The sequence below is a fragment of the Pseudopipra pipra genome, chromosome 8 (genome assembly GCF_036250125.1).
Source record: "Pseudopipra pipra isolate bDixPip1 chromosome 8, bDixPip1.hap1, whole genome shotgun sequence".
Taxonomy (NCBI): Eukaryota; Metazoa; Chordata; class Aves; order Passeriformes; family Pipridae; genus Pseudopipra; species Pseudopipra pipra.
In genome coordinates, this window is record NC_087556.1 from 24,748,959 (window position 1) to 24,762,942 (window position 13,984).

General features: G+C 42.5%; 1 protein-coding gene across 5 annotated transcripts in view; it reads left to right on the forward strand.

Moving 5' to 3' along the window:
- NEURL1 (neuralized E3 ubiquitin protein ligase 1) overlaps window positions 1-13,984 on the forward strand; it is a 151,629-nt gene that overhangs the window by 63,896 nt on the left and 73,749 nt on the right. Inside the window, exon 1 of one of the 5 annotated variants that reach the window (XM_064663228.1) lies at window positions 12-185. The exons of the other annotated variants lie outside the window; for them this stretch is intronic. Coding sequence (XP_064519298.1) covers window positions 152-185 — 34 coding nt within the window. The 5' untranslated portion in view covers window positions 12-151. Of the gene's footprint in view, window positions 1-11; window positions 186-13,984 lie in introns of those variants that run through there. 5 annotated transcript variants of the gene reach the window in all.

Consider the following 13,984-nt stretch of genomic DNA (forward strand, 5'->3'; position numbering starts at 1 on the left):
ATAAAGATGACAGCTCGGAGCGCCGGTGCCGCGGCGGGAGGCGCGGGGGTGGGCGGAGGCTGCCGGCGCGGGGCAGCCGCGTCCCGCGTGGGCCGGGGACTGCGGAGCGGAGCGGGAGCCGGGGCCGGAGCCGGGCGGGGGCTGCGCCGCCATGGGGGGGCAGGTGACGAGAAGCCTACTCTACGGTAAGGACCGGCCCGCCCTCCGCTGCGGGAGGCGGCTGGGAAGGTGCGGCGGGGGATGCCGGGGATGCGCGTTCTGCCCGACTCGTCCTCCCGGAGCATCCCGCTCCCGGAGCGGCGCTGGCCAGGGAGGTAGCCCGGGCTGGGGATGTGCTCGTCTGGCTGTACCACGGGGATAAGGTATAAATACCTGCCCGGGCAGCGCTCACGGGCGCGCTGGGAGGTGTCAAGGTCGAAAATAAAGTAACTGTGTCCACGCGCGCTGTCTGACAGCCCCACCGGGGAACACCAGGCCCGCGATGTACAAGGTTACTGCCGGGCGGCTGAGCGGGCTCTCAGAACAGTCACCTTATTTCTCCTTTCCAGCAGCAGTTTCTTCTTAACTGAATTGATAAGGTTTGGAATGAACGTTGGTTTGAATTGACGACGCTGAGGCCATTCAGTGCAGCCCACTCCCTGGGTTTGCTGGGTGATGTACAGCGGGGGAGAGGGAGGAGCTGGAGAGGGACTGGAATACCCTGCGTAGGCCAACGTTAAAACAGAATTTGAAGCTATAGACAACGTGCCATATTAGCTATGTCCCTACCTGAGCAAGTCTCATGGCATAAATAGTTCTGTGAGAATATTGCACTCCTTAGTATTAAACTTGCCTATTGCTCTGATGTATTCTGTTTAAGTTTGGATGTAGTAAATGTGCTGCATGTCTAGTGAGGTCTGAGTGTATTTCCAGAGACTCTTCCTTGTCACAATAGTAAACACAGATATGAAAGGCGTAGGTAAAGCATCACGTGGGTTTGGAGTATCCTTTCTTTGAACAGAGATGCACGAGGTATATACATTTACTCTCTGAATATCTTGTTACGGCCCTGATTCTTCCCATATTTTCCACCGAGTCCAAACCCTATAGTTTAAGGAACAAATATACGTAGTTAGGAAGTAGATGACTCTCCCTAAAGATATTTAGTAGGATGTTGCAGTAGAGATTTTTATTTGTTCATCGTTTGTGTTCTGAAGTTTCTGTGGCCTGATCTTATTACTTCCCTAATTTCATGATATACGTGTAATATGCAGAATAATTGTACTGTTGGGTCAAAGTAAAAAAAAACAAACCAAAGAGCTCTGGTTGTTGTCTTGTGATTGTAAGTGCCTTTTCACCTTTGAAACATTATTTGAATGAATTAGAAAAAAAGAAATGCATGTGAAAGAATAACAGCTATATATGTTTCTTGTGTGAGCCAGGGGCTTGGCATTCCTGCTAGGGCTTTCTCCTACTTGCAGCTGGCAGTGCACTGCACAGTAATCTTGCAACTTCTGCCTTTCAGCAATTCTACTCCAGCAAGCGTGCCTCTCTTTAATTTTTATTTGTTGGGAGAGGGAGACTAATGAGGTGATGTGGGTAATTAACTCAATTTTCCTCTTCATACAGAGGGGCTACAGGCTGTGTTATATACAGAGGTGATGCACTTCTCTGTTCAGCACATCGATGCTTTAAAAAAAGAAAAAAGGGACCTGCATTATATTAAAAAATAATCACGGTACAAGAGCACATTTAACAAAAATAGACTACATCTGCACTTGTGGTTTGTCTGTGGCTACTGTTCCTCCAGTTCCATCTTTCTGTTGAATATTTCTGTTTCAGAAAATAGCTGTGGAAAGAGAACAGAAACCATATCCATTTCTTAGAAGTGTAATCGAAAGTGAATGTAATGATACTGAAAGGAGTTGTATTGATATCCTTGGGAGTTTGCAACCTTTGTTTTTAGAAATCACGGGTAAATAATCAATCCATGTCCTCCATGGGTCAAGGATGGGCTGGGATTTTCATAAGCACCTAATTAATTACTCACTGAAAATTAGCTCAGATGGGGAGATACTGCACATGCTGGCTGCTGGAGGCTCTGCTGAGCTGATCTTGGGGAAACAGCAGGTTTCCCTGAGACACCTGCCCAGAGCAGTGCACTGGGGTCCCTGCCTCTGCTGGGGCACGCCCTGACCTTGACAGGGTCAAAAAAGTTAATTGAGATTAAAGCTCCTGAAGTGGCTCTTGAGGAAGGCACCCTTAAAAAAAACCCACCTAAAACCAGGTTGGTGATTTTTAAAAGCTGTGTGTGCCCTGATGTAAGGACAGAGAGGTTGGGTGTTGGCTGACAGCCAGCTGAACGTGAGCCAGCAGTGTGCCCAGGTGACCCAGAAGGCTGATGGCATCCTGGCTTGTATCAGAAATAATGTGGCCAGCAGAACCAGGACAGCGATTGTCCCCCGTACTTGGCACTGGTGAGGCCACACCTGAAGTGCTGTGTCCAGTTCTGGGCCCTTTACTACAAGAAGGACATTGAGGTGCTGGAGTGTGTCCAGACAAGAGCAACAGAGCTGTTGAAGGGTCTAGAGAATAAGTCATATGAGGAGTGGCTGAGGGAGCTGGGGTTGTTCGATCTGGAGAAAAGGAGGCTCAGGGGAGACCTTATTGCTCTCTACAATTACCTGAAAGAAGGTTGTAGTGCAGTGGGGGTCAGCCTCTTCTCCCAAGTAGCAAGTGATAGGACAAGAGGAAATGATCTCATGTTGCACCAGGGCAGCTTTAAAATTGGGTATTAGGAAAAACTTCATTGAAAGGGCAGTCGGGTGTTGGAACTGCCTGCCCAGGGAAATGGTGGAATCAATGTCCCTGGAAGTGTTCAAAAAGCATGTAGAAGTGGTGCTTAAGGACATGGTTTAGTGGTGGACTTGGCAGTGCTAGTTAATGGTTGGACTTGACCTTAGAGGTCTTTTCCAGTCTTAAATTCTGTGATTCTAGGCGTGTAGTAGTCAAGTGCAACCATACCCAGACTGTCATGATGAGGAACACCTGGCATCATTTTACCCTGTTTCACTCACAGATCTGCTTTCAACAGCAAAGTAAAGTTATGCAGCATTCCTGCTGGACAGAGGAGTCTCAACATACTTTGGCACAAGTATAGCCATGGGTGGGTGATGCGTCATGCTTGGGGTTGTGTGGTCAGTGGTGTTGATGCTGGATGTCCCTGGACCTGCACTGATGCTCGGGTCTGTTGTGTGAAGTCCTGCAAGCCAGTGCTGTGCTGATCCTGTTTGAGGTACATGCACGCTGTCATGGGCAGGCATCTCCTTAAGTGAAAATTCTGCTTTCCCATTGATACATGGAGGAGAGCTATGCTATCTGTCCTGATGATGGAGTTGGTGGATGCTGAATGCACCCTGAGTCACCTGAAGGAAAGTTTCCCACTGATGGGACTAGGAGGAAAAGTAATATTTCACCTAGGGTCACTGACACATCAGTTTCCTGAGCTTTCCAGGAGAGACCCATCTCTGACTTCATTCCTTACCACCAAACAAACTCCAATGTGCCTGCATCATGAAAGGCAGCACCTTTGTTTTTGAAAGGAGACCTGTGATTGGACATGGGAGTCTTCTCTGTGCACTGTTGAAGCACACTCGTGGAGTCTCCATCTGTGTCCCTGTGCTTGGCACTGTGGCGGTCTCTGCTCCGCTTTCCCATTCCCTCTCACTTTTCCACCACCTCCAAAGAAGTATATGGTGTGTTTTCCAGAGCAGTCTATGCAGAGAGAAGAAAAATGGAACTAGGAAGTTCAAAGGTAACACAGCCCTGATAGACAGGATGTTTACTTGCTTTTTAAAATGTAATATCTATACATGAGGTGTTTAACACTGTTTTAAACAGGAAATGTTAATATGATTGCTTGTGGTTTATCTGAAGCTGGTTTCTACAAGAATGACTGTATACTTATAGGCAGAGTTTACTAAATAATTATATTAGACTACTTGCTAGCTAATTATACTTGAAACAAGTCTCTAATAGATGCATGTGTCATAGTACCTGTGTTCTTGTTATGTATTTGATACAGCTGTCATCTGCTGCAGTAGTTTTTAATTCCTCCTTATGGCCATGAGTGAGCTGCTATTTGTGGAAGATCCTACTCTTAATTTTAGGTGGCAAAATCTAAGAGATTCTGTCTAAGGAAAAAAACCAACACCTCAGTATTTTTCATTTCTCTTTCACTCAGAACCAAACTAACACAAAGTGATGGTTTAGCCAAGGAAGCTGCTGCACTGTGCTGGGAGAGGGATTCAGTGTATGTAGTTGTGCAGAGGATAGTGATTAATATGTACACATCTCTTCAGAGGTCTTTTGACTAGATAATGTGTATAGTGTAGGTTAATTCACATGCAGGTGATATGAGGCTGCATACCTGCACATTTGCTCAGTACCTGTCCCTACTACAAGTCATAATTACTAATAAGTCACTCATTGCAGGGCTTTGTTTCACTTTTGCTTTAATTACTGTATGTGAATCAGCATACCTGCACATTTGCTCAATAAATATTCTTACTACAAGTCATAATTACTAATAAGTCACTCATTGCAGGGCTTTGTTTCACCTTTGCTTTAATTACTATATGTGAATCTGCATACCTGCACATTTGCTCAATAACTGTTCTTACTAGAAGTCATAATTACTGATAAGTCATTCTTGGCAGGGCTTCGTTTCAGTTTTGTTTTAATGACATCACAGACATTCATCAGAGTTTCGCTATGGAATCATTCTTACAAGGAGCAGGAGAAAAGGTATCTCGTATTACATTTTCCAAACTGTAATTGTGTGGCATCAATGTGATTGCAAAGAAGTCCCCTGTGAGAGCATGTCGGCTTTTTAGCCCGGAAGGTGGTACTGATTGACAGATGTGATTTTCAGTTTAAATGGCTGAGTTTTTAAGCTTTTTGCAGGTGATGCTCTGTAAGTTGTGAATACAATATAAAGAATGGCTCCTGTGTCTTTGTGGGGTGTATACAGAGGATCACATAAGTATTATGCATGACCAGATTTATACCACCTGTATATAGATCTGATGAGGAATGTAGCCATGGTTGTGTGCTGCAAAAAGGAAGAAGAAAGCAGGAGTTAGGGTATAGCAGGACTCCATCCATGCTGCATGACAAGAGGCTTTTGGATGGCTCTTTGGATTCATTTCCCATTTCCTTGGGATCTTTTTTTCCATGGACTTTCCTGCACCTGGCTAGTCATTTATTCCTGTGCAAAAAAGATGTGAAGCCCTGACATGGTCCTTTCTCCACATTTTGTTCTCCTGGAGAATAATTTCTGGGTCTTGTTCACATGTGTTGGCAGGAGATTTGGGACACTTGGGTGCAGTGTGAAATCCCTCAGGCCCAGTGAGATCTGCTGAGCTGCTGCTGTAGGACTTCAGGGAACAGCAGAGGGTGGAGGCCATTTCCCTAGTGAAAAATGGTTACAGTGTGCAACTTCTTTTACTTTGCACTATAGAGCTCTGTTTTTATCTTTTTCTTAACTCCTTGTAGAGTGGTGAATGATATATCTACATGCAAGTGCTGAAATCAGCTCCATGGTTTGTTTCTCATTAAGTATATTCATTGCCTATCCTTCAACAGCCACTCCAAATACCACAGTTTACCCTTGCAGTTAATACCACTAAAAAGCATTGTTCTCTAATGCACACTGTTGTACACATATTCTAATTTAATAATTTCCATCTTCTTATACCTAATTAAAACTTCAAATATCCAAGAAGAAATAAGAAACAACAACATTGAAAAAATGAAGACCTGACAACATCACCTGCTAGTGAGATTTCTGTGCAAATTAGTGTGGCTTTGTATTCTTATCTCTAAGTTATTGCCTAGATTTTGGGGTAGCTTCTCATTTGATGGAGTGACTGGTGATGGGATCAGCCTCACTACGGGGTGAACATCTCCCATATTCTGCAGACAGTTGCTTGTTGAGTACTAATACAGGACTGGGGAGAAAAGGTGGTTTCTAAGCTCCCCCTGCTTTCAGCACAATTGCTATATAACACTGAAAGCAAAAGGGTCTGCATATGTGTGTATGAGGAATTAATCCTGTTCAGGGTTGGATTAACTGGTGCAGAAGACCTTTGGCAGGATTCCAAAGCAGTGTTGGCATTTGCTGAAAGTGGGACTTCCAGAGATTATTTTGCTTTGTACCTCTGACCTGTGGGTCACCTGCCAGTGTCTAAAGGTGACTGATAGTAAAGTACATCGACTGCTGATGATACTTCAAAAAAGAAAGTGTGTAGGACTTCTGTATATAGAGATTTTATGGGTAATCATATTTATACTTGAAAACTGTTCTATTTATTCTGAAAGGCAAATGTGTTTTAAGTTAGTTGTGGCAGTTTTTGAGTGTAGGGATCTTGGTACAATGGTGATAGCAAGGAGCATTCCTGTTCTCATTTTGTCCTTTACTTTTGTGATGTTTTCCCATTAACTTTCCTGTCAACTTGATGCTCTGTTCTAAAGGAACCTTGGGACTGAATGTTGCTTGTCAGATTTTGTTATCTTATTTGTCTCCTCTGACTGCCCTCCTCTATATGAATGCATTCTTACCTCTGATCCTTCTTCACCTCTTCCTTGCTTCTCTTGTTTTCTTAAGAATTATGGGTGATATGTTTAGCTATCATTCAATTAATTTAGAGGCAGCAGGTGTCTCTTCAGGAAGGTTTGTAGGGTCCTCTGACATGTCCTAGGGAATCATTTGCATACTTAATCAAAGCAAGTAGTCCCCCAGCTAGAAGATTCATATTGTTAATAGTATAAAATAAATTTACTAAACAAATATAATTACCATTGCTGACATCTAGCAGGAATTAAGAAAAGGTGATCTCTAGACATATAATCTCAAAACTGGTAGGGCTGCTTTAGTTTTAATAAAGAATTTTTCAATAATGATATCCATACATGCAGAGGGCTGCATTGAGATCAGTCTAAAAAAATTGTTAACCCTGAAGGAAAGGGAGTTTCCTGGAAAGTGAAAGCAAACCAAAGAATGGATTTATTGTTTGCTCTCAGTAATTGTCAGGGATCACTGATGGCACAGCAGGGTACCAAGCTGGAGGTCAGCTTCCCGGAGGCTACAGGAGTGTGGCTGGCAGCCACCAGCCTGGCTGTACACGTGCCCACAGTTGGAGCATATTCTGCAGCCCTGTGGATCGCTGTACTTTGCTCTAGGGCTGATCCCTATTATTTCTTCCCGTCTACTCCCCTCTAAATTTGTGTTTTACTTTGAAAATGTATTTATCTGAGTCCAAATGAGTCCAAAATGAGTCAGAGCCACCTTCTCTCTGTAGCTCTTGTTGAGTTAGTCTCACCAGGATTCCTGTTTCTTGACTCTGTCCATGATTGTCTCTTGAAGGGACACTGTAATTCGTTGGCATTAAAAATAACATTCAAGGTGACTGCAGTTGGGGCTAGGAAGAGGAGTCCTTTGGTTTTTCTGAGATATACCATGGGCCTGATAACACAGCAAAGGGAATGGGTTCAGAGAGAGATGTGATAATTGATCAGATGCACGAACGTATTTTCCTCATTAGAAACTTCGGTATTACTTTTATTTTAAGGAAGAAGGGAAAATAGTAAAATGGGTATATAATAAAAGATGTATACATTCATGAACATGATACAGAATATAAGCAGTGTGCTTCTGATTGCTGCCTCCCCAACAGACAGTATCACCAAAAATCTGAAGTTCTCACCCTCTCCATCAACTTAAAATCATTTATTTCATGAGAAACCTTTGAGATAAATGAAGGCTCCTTGATATGAAAATCAGCTTCTTTTTGTGGTTCAGTTTTCTGGCTAGCAGAGGCTGTTCCCATCTTTGATTTTCCTAATAAGAAAGTTCCCACAAGTGACTTGCAGATGGCTCAGTGTGGCTCGGAAAATGCAGGTTTATTATTGCTGCTGGCAAAGACATTGGGTTGCTTGCTGCAATTTCATGAAACTTTTTCTGGCTGATACTGCCAGATTTTCTCTGTGATAGACCTTGCTGTGCAGCCATGTGGCGCCGTGTGGATACAGCATTGGAAGTTTTTGGCCTATAGACTTGTCAGCAGAAGCAGGACCTGCTGTGAGATACCAGGGTGGGACTGAAATTGTGTTTTTCAAGAAATTCTGAGGCTTGTGGCCTGGCTTAAGCAGTGCCCATTGAAGCAGGAGGGAGTTTGAAGGAAGCATGTTTCTGTGTCTGAGTTGCACCTTGGCAGGTCTGGAGATTGGTTGTGATTTTTTCTGACTTGGACTCCTGCAAGAGCCTGTTTTTCTCTTCCCCACGGTGCTCCCTAGCAGCTGCTCCCTTTAGTTTGCCTAAAGGGAGTGATCCTCAGGCTCCTGCAAGTCCTGGACCTGGTGTTATCTGCTACAAGGAAGCTGTGCAGCCTTGAGAAAGGTGGATGGTTTTGAGCCTGGGAGAGCTCTCCCACTTGCAGAGAGGAGGTTTCTACCTACAAAGCAAGGATGGGAAAGTGCTGTGCAGAGCCCGGGTGTGATGTTCTCCCCTGCTTGCAAGAGTGGAGGGGGATTTGAGCAATAAACCACACCATGGCCCACAAGGCAACCTTTTTAATTTCAGTCTCTGCTGGAAGCACCACATGGAAAAGAAAATGTGATTGGTATGAAAAGAAATGTTTATGTTTCTGGGAGCAGAGACCTCCTGAATAATTAGTATCACTTGACAAACTGCTGTTCAAAATGCAAGTGGTTTAAGTGCTGCAGTTCAGCAGGCATTCGTCACAACTGTGGCGTAAATGTGATCCATGCTGTGGGTTGGTTCCTGCTGCAAAGTAAAGAAGATTTCCGGTAAACGTATTTTGCTTAAGGAAAATGTCTCCATGATTTCACTTTTTCTGGCTTGGAAAAGGTAAATGTTAGAAAACTGGACAAATGGCAACTTGGTGGCAAGGATGTTTGGGATACTTTATTGGAATGAAATAAATCTTGAATTTTGTTTTCTGTTCCACAGACCGGGCTTTCAGTCAGAAGAAAGATAGAAATGTTTCATTTGCTTTAGCTTTTATGGGGAGAGAGAAGGGAAAGGGCTTTTGGGGGAGAGTTTTGAAAGCTACAGCTTCATCTCTGATCTGTCTATCTCTGATATTCACTGCCTCAACTAAAAGTACTTTAAATAAAGCCTTACTTTTCTCTAGGGCTGTTTGGAGACTGACTGAAGACATAAGGATGTTAAGAATTTATATTTTTCAAAGGTTAAAAATGACATCTTACAAAGAATCTGAGATTAAAAGAAAAGTTAAAAGAAAAAAGTCTCTCTGGAAGATGGAAATATGGGTGCCTATAATGTGCTGAAGCGTCCCGGATCAAAATGTCTTCTATCTTTGCACACCAAATAGAATCAGATTATGAAATATAAAATAGAGCTTTAAAAATCTAATTCCTTTTACAAAGGCATCATCAATGCTATGAATTTCTTGCAATTTGGAAAAGGAGAATTGCTCAATTTATTTTCTCATTATCCTAAACCAGTTCAATGCCACCCTCTGTTTTTTTCATCTCTGAAGTGTAAGAGACTATAACTCATGTTACCTTCTTGTTTTATGACTCTGAGTGAAGCTATGTGTTTAGAAGGAATGCAAGTTTGGGAATCCTGATGGATGTTGGTCCATCTCACGTGGAACTGGAGCTACAGCATGGTAGGAGTTGCTGTTCTTCTACTCTTAATCTGTCTCCCCGTCAGTGGCTTTGCAAAATTGGTCAAAGCGACCTTGATCAAGCAACATGGCTCTGAGAAGGTTCCTGGACAAACTTGTCTCCTTTCTGATCAGCCAAAAGTTCTATTGCTTTAGCAAAGGTGGGAGATACTGTGTTTTTGTATCTCATTGCTTGGATTTACAAACTGTAAAATGATCTTACTCTCCTCAATAAGGAGAGTATGCACAGCTATTCTGTGCACAGCTTCTAACAGTGAGGCTTAGGTAGGAAAGTGGGCTGTGCTGTCTTTGGAATGCAACAGAAGATCTTGCATGATGTTAGAAATTAATTCCTGAAATGGAGATGCAGTGATTGCAGCTCCTTACATCCTTCCTATGCAGGTGTGCCATGGCATTTATCATATAAAGGATGAAACATTCAGGCTATTTGTACCCATGGCAGAAAGAACAAAATGCAGTGAAATATCCTTCGAATGTACTACAGATAGATTTGAAAGAGTGCTAAAGTAATTCAGCATGTTTGCAAGAGCTGACTGCAGCTCTTGCAATGCTCTTCTCCAGAGATCCAGTAACCTCAGCCATTTTGCTGGAAGATGTTTCTATCTCCTTATCTGTAAAGTGGCTACCTGAGCTCTCTTCACCCACTCATGAGTTATCCCTCAGAGACCTTTCTGCTCTGAACCCTCATACAGCAAAGCCGTTCCCTGAGGACTCCAGGTCATGCCTCATCCCAAGCTGATGGCGGCTTCACACTGACCAGTGTACAGGCAATTGCTTGGGGACTGAGAAGTTCTTTAACATATGATAACTGGAATGTTTTGAGGTTTAATGGCTATATATACAAGGCAATACCCACTTTCCATCTTCTCTTAATCCTGTACTTTGGAAAATCAGTGCTTTAACCCTTGTGTTATGACTTTGTATCAGTTTTGTCTTTAGTGGTATGGCAGAAGCTGTAGTTTTGCTATACATACATGGCTAGTACTGCTGGCTCAGTTGATGCACAGGAAGGTGTGTCGTACTGTGTGAGCAGCTGTAATAAAGCTTAAGTATGGGCAAATTACCCTCGATACCCTTCAGTACTCCAGAGATTTTGTAGTGCACCCTCTGGGAAAAAAATACAGATTGGTAGTGGTTTGGGATTTGGGTAACTTCAGTTTGATGACAAATATTTTGTGTTTTCCCTCTTTGTACTGTATTTACAGCAGTAGGTTCAGATTATGCATTAAGATCTGCTTTTGGGTGCAGAAAACTAACGAGGGAAATGTTTCGTGGCCCAGAGGTCTGGATTTGCAGACTCCAGTTCAACAGCTGCATCTTTCCGTGATGTCAGGAAGGAGCATCTGTCAGGGATGCAGTGTGGTCCTTATTACATTACAATTTAGAGCTGTGGCTTAGAAAAACAGGTGCATTTATATACTAATTTTTTTTAATTAAAAATGCAGTGGTCTTTCTTATCAGAGGAAATACCCCTTATCTGAACAGAGACTAAAGGATTTCTCACAATTTTTTAAAGTAAAAAAAGCAAGGCAACTAGATGAATGAGTTGACCTCCACACCTAATTGCTCCTTGCTTTTCTGAAATAGTGTATGTGTTTTTTCACCAGGAGAATAAAGTCCCCTGAACCCTTTAGGCTTGTTTGCTATTCCCATGTGACCTTCAAGGCAGTCATGCCATGAATGTGGCTTCCTCAGGAAAAATACTCTGACTCACGTGACATCGAATTTCTTCCTCTTTTCACTCTTATCAATACATCAATATGCAGAAATGCCCTTTTGCATGAATTGCAAAACAGCATGTTGTTCCTATTCCAAACCGTCTTGCTTTTCTAGTGCATCTCTCTTCCTTCAGCTGTTTAGAAATGCAGTCATCTTTTCATTTTCGTGATATTCCTCTCGTGTCATTACCCAACTTCAGTAAGGGGTAACTGGTCATCTATGTCAGGAGAGATCATGTGAGTAAGTCTGCAGCATTATAAAATTACTGAAAACTGAATAACTGGAAAGTTTTCTTTTGTTTGTACACACTGATGTTAACACAATTTCCAAGCTAGGGACGGCAAAGCTTCCTTGGCATGCTCTCACATGAAATATTGGGGTAGCCTCCTTTACAAAATATTTTGTGGGGTTGCCTCTGTTACCAAAGTAATAAGAAAATAATCATGAAGGTTTGGAGGGGTTCTGTGAGGGCTTATAATGAAAGGGCTTTGAGCTTCCAGTTTAAAGTGTATTTTTGCCTGTGCAAATCAGAGAGGACTAGAGCTCTTTCATGTGCTGTTGGTGACAGAAGAGGTGGGGAGACCTCAGGTGCAAGGAATTGCATTGTCCATGGGTATGGAGTAGCAGATGTCCTGACAGATTCATTAAAATAACTGAAATTCAGATGAAACACACAGTTACTTAAAAAGCTGTCTTCCTCTTACTCCCATTTATTTGCTGTTTCTTTACTTATATGCAGCTTGTAAACAGTTCTGGGCAAGACCCATCTCTTCTTTCTGTCTATGAGATTCAGCACGATGGGGGTGGCTAGCAGGCAGGATCTCTTTTAAAGAAATAAAGGAAGTCTATGTGCTCTTGTCCTTGGGCAATAAGGACTCAACACCCTTAGTCTTTTGCTGGCTGACCTGTTGCAGCAAATGCTAAGGAAAACAAGTTTCTGTATGGACTACTCCAGCAGTTGTTTATAGCAAAACATTAAGTGATAATTTTGTGGGTCTGGTGTGGGAATTGCTAGAAAGGATGGTGGAATAGTATTCACACTCTTTTTTTAATAAGCATCAGAGATGCTGTTTATCATTGTTAAAATAAACTGTAACTTTATGGTTTGAGTGGATGATGAAGTTTCTTGTTTTAATTCAGTGGTCCACGTTCAAGTGCTGGTCTGCTAAAGAAACAGTGTTATTTACTGGTAAAGGATGTTGAAACTGGTGCAAGCAATATGCTGCAGAGCCAGATGAGAGTGGGAAAGTCAGTAATTTAGATTCCACTTGTGACTGTGGTACAGAAAGTGCAGATTAATGAAGGAATGTGCGCGTAGAGGGCCAAATTCTTGCGTAAAGGGAGAGGTGTTGCCCTTTCTCCCGGTTTTGCCTCAGCAGTACTTAAATTATTTCCCTGGAAAAAAATAATATTTTAATGCTGTAGTGGTTAACACTTCCAGAGTCCTCTCTAGTCTGGGCAAGAGTTCTTGCTTATAATTTCTACTTGTGCATTGAGAAGTTGCTGGAGAGCAGGGCTGGTGCCCTGCGCTGGGCTGGGAGCTTTGTGTCTGGGCCCTCGTGCTGGCTCTGCTGGGTAGACTGGAAGTTTAATGGGCCAGTGGTGAGAGTCATGGATGGAGCTCCTGTGCTTTCATCCCAGCAATGCACTTGAAAAAAATGCCGTTTTGATGGTGAACAGTAGCCTCATTTAGTACCCAGTGCAAGTTACTTTGCAGGAATACATGACAGATTAACTAGTGGGCTACTAAAATAAATCCATCTTTTTATAACTGTGTGATTGGAGAGCCTCTGTTAATCACTAGGACCTGTTATGTGTCAGGAGACGGGTAGTTGTTGGTTTTTTTTTTAAATGAGAAGATACGAAGCATATCTGTCTTGAGGAGAACAAACCAGGAGATTGCAAGAGATTTAAAAATAAAAGAAAGGAGTAGACCTAAGTAAGAGAGGAATGTTCTGGGTAAAGTGAGGCCGGTGAAGGAAGTGGAAAACCTGAAAGAGAGAAGTGGCTGAGAAACTTTAATACTTGTGACAAGGGAGGAGGAGGAGGAGGAAGATGTTTTTGAGAGGAAGGAATGGCAAAGCAAGCAGAGAGGAAGATTGTGTGTTCTGTGAATTTTCTTCAAGGAGAAATGGACAGAGGGAGAGAGAGAGGAAAGAAGGAATTAAAAAAAATACATGGCTCCTGTAATCCTGAAACATTTAAGAGGATGTTAAATGTGGCCGAATAGCAAAGCGAATAGTAAATTTTAACCTGCATGAATAATTTCTAGCTCTAATAACCCTCTACTTTAAGAATTTATTTGCTGCCAAAAGCAGGAAAAAAGCCACTGGAATCAATATCATTTGGGTTTAGTCTGTGTGGAGCAAGACTAGAATTTCAGGTGCATTTTTCCTTTTGTAAGCAAAGAACTTTCATATTCCATTTCATAACAGCATAAACCCTGCAGCCAGGTGACCCTTTGCAGATATATGTTTAAAGAGCTTCCCTTTAGGATTGCTTTTGGACTTTATATTGAATGAAAATCTTTGATATTTGAGTAACCAGTGTGG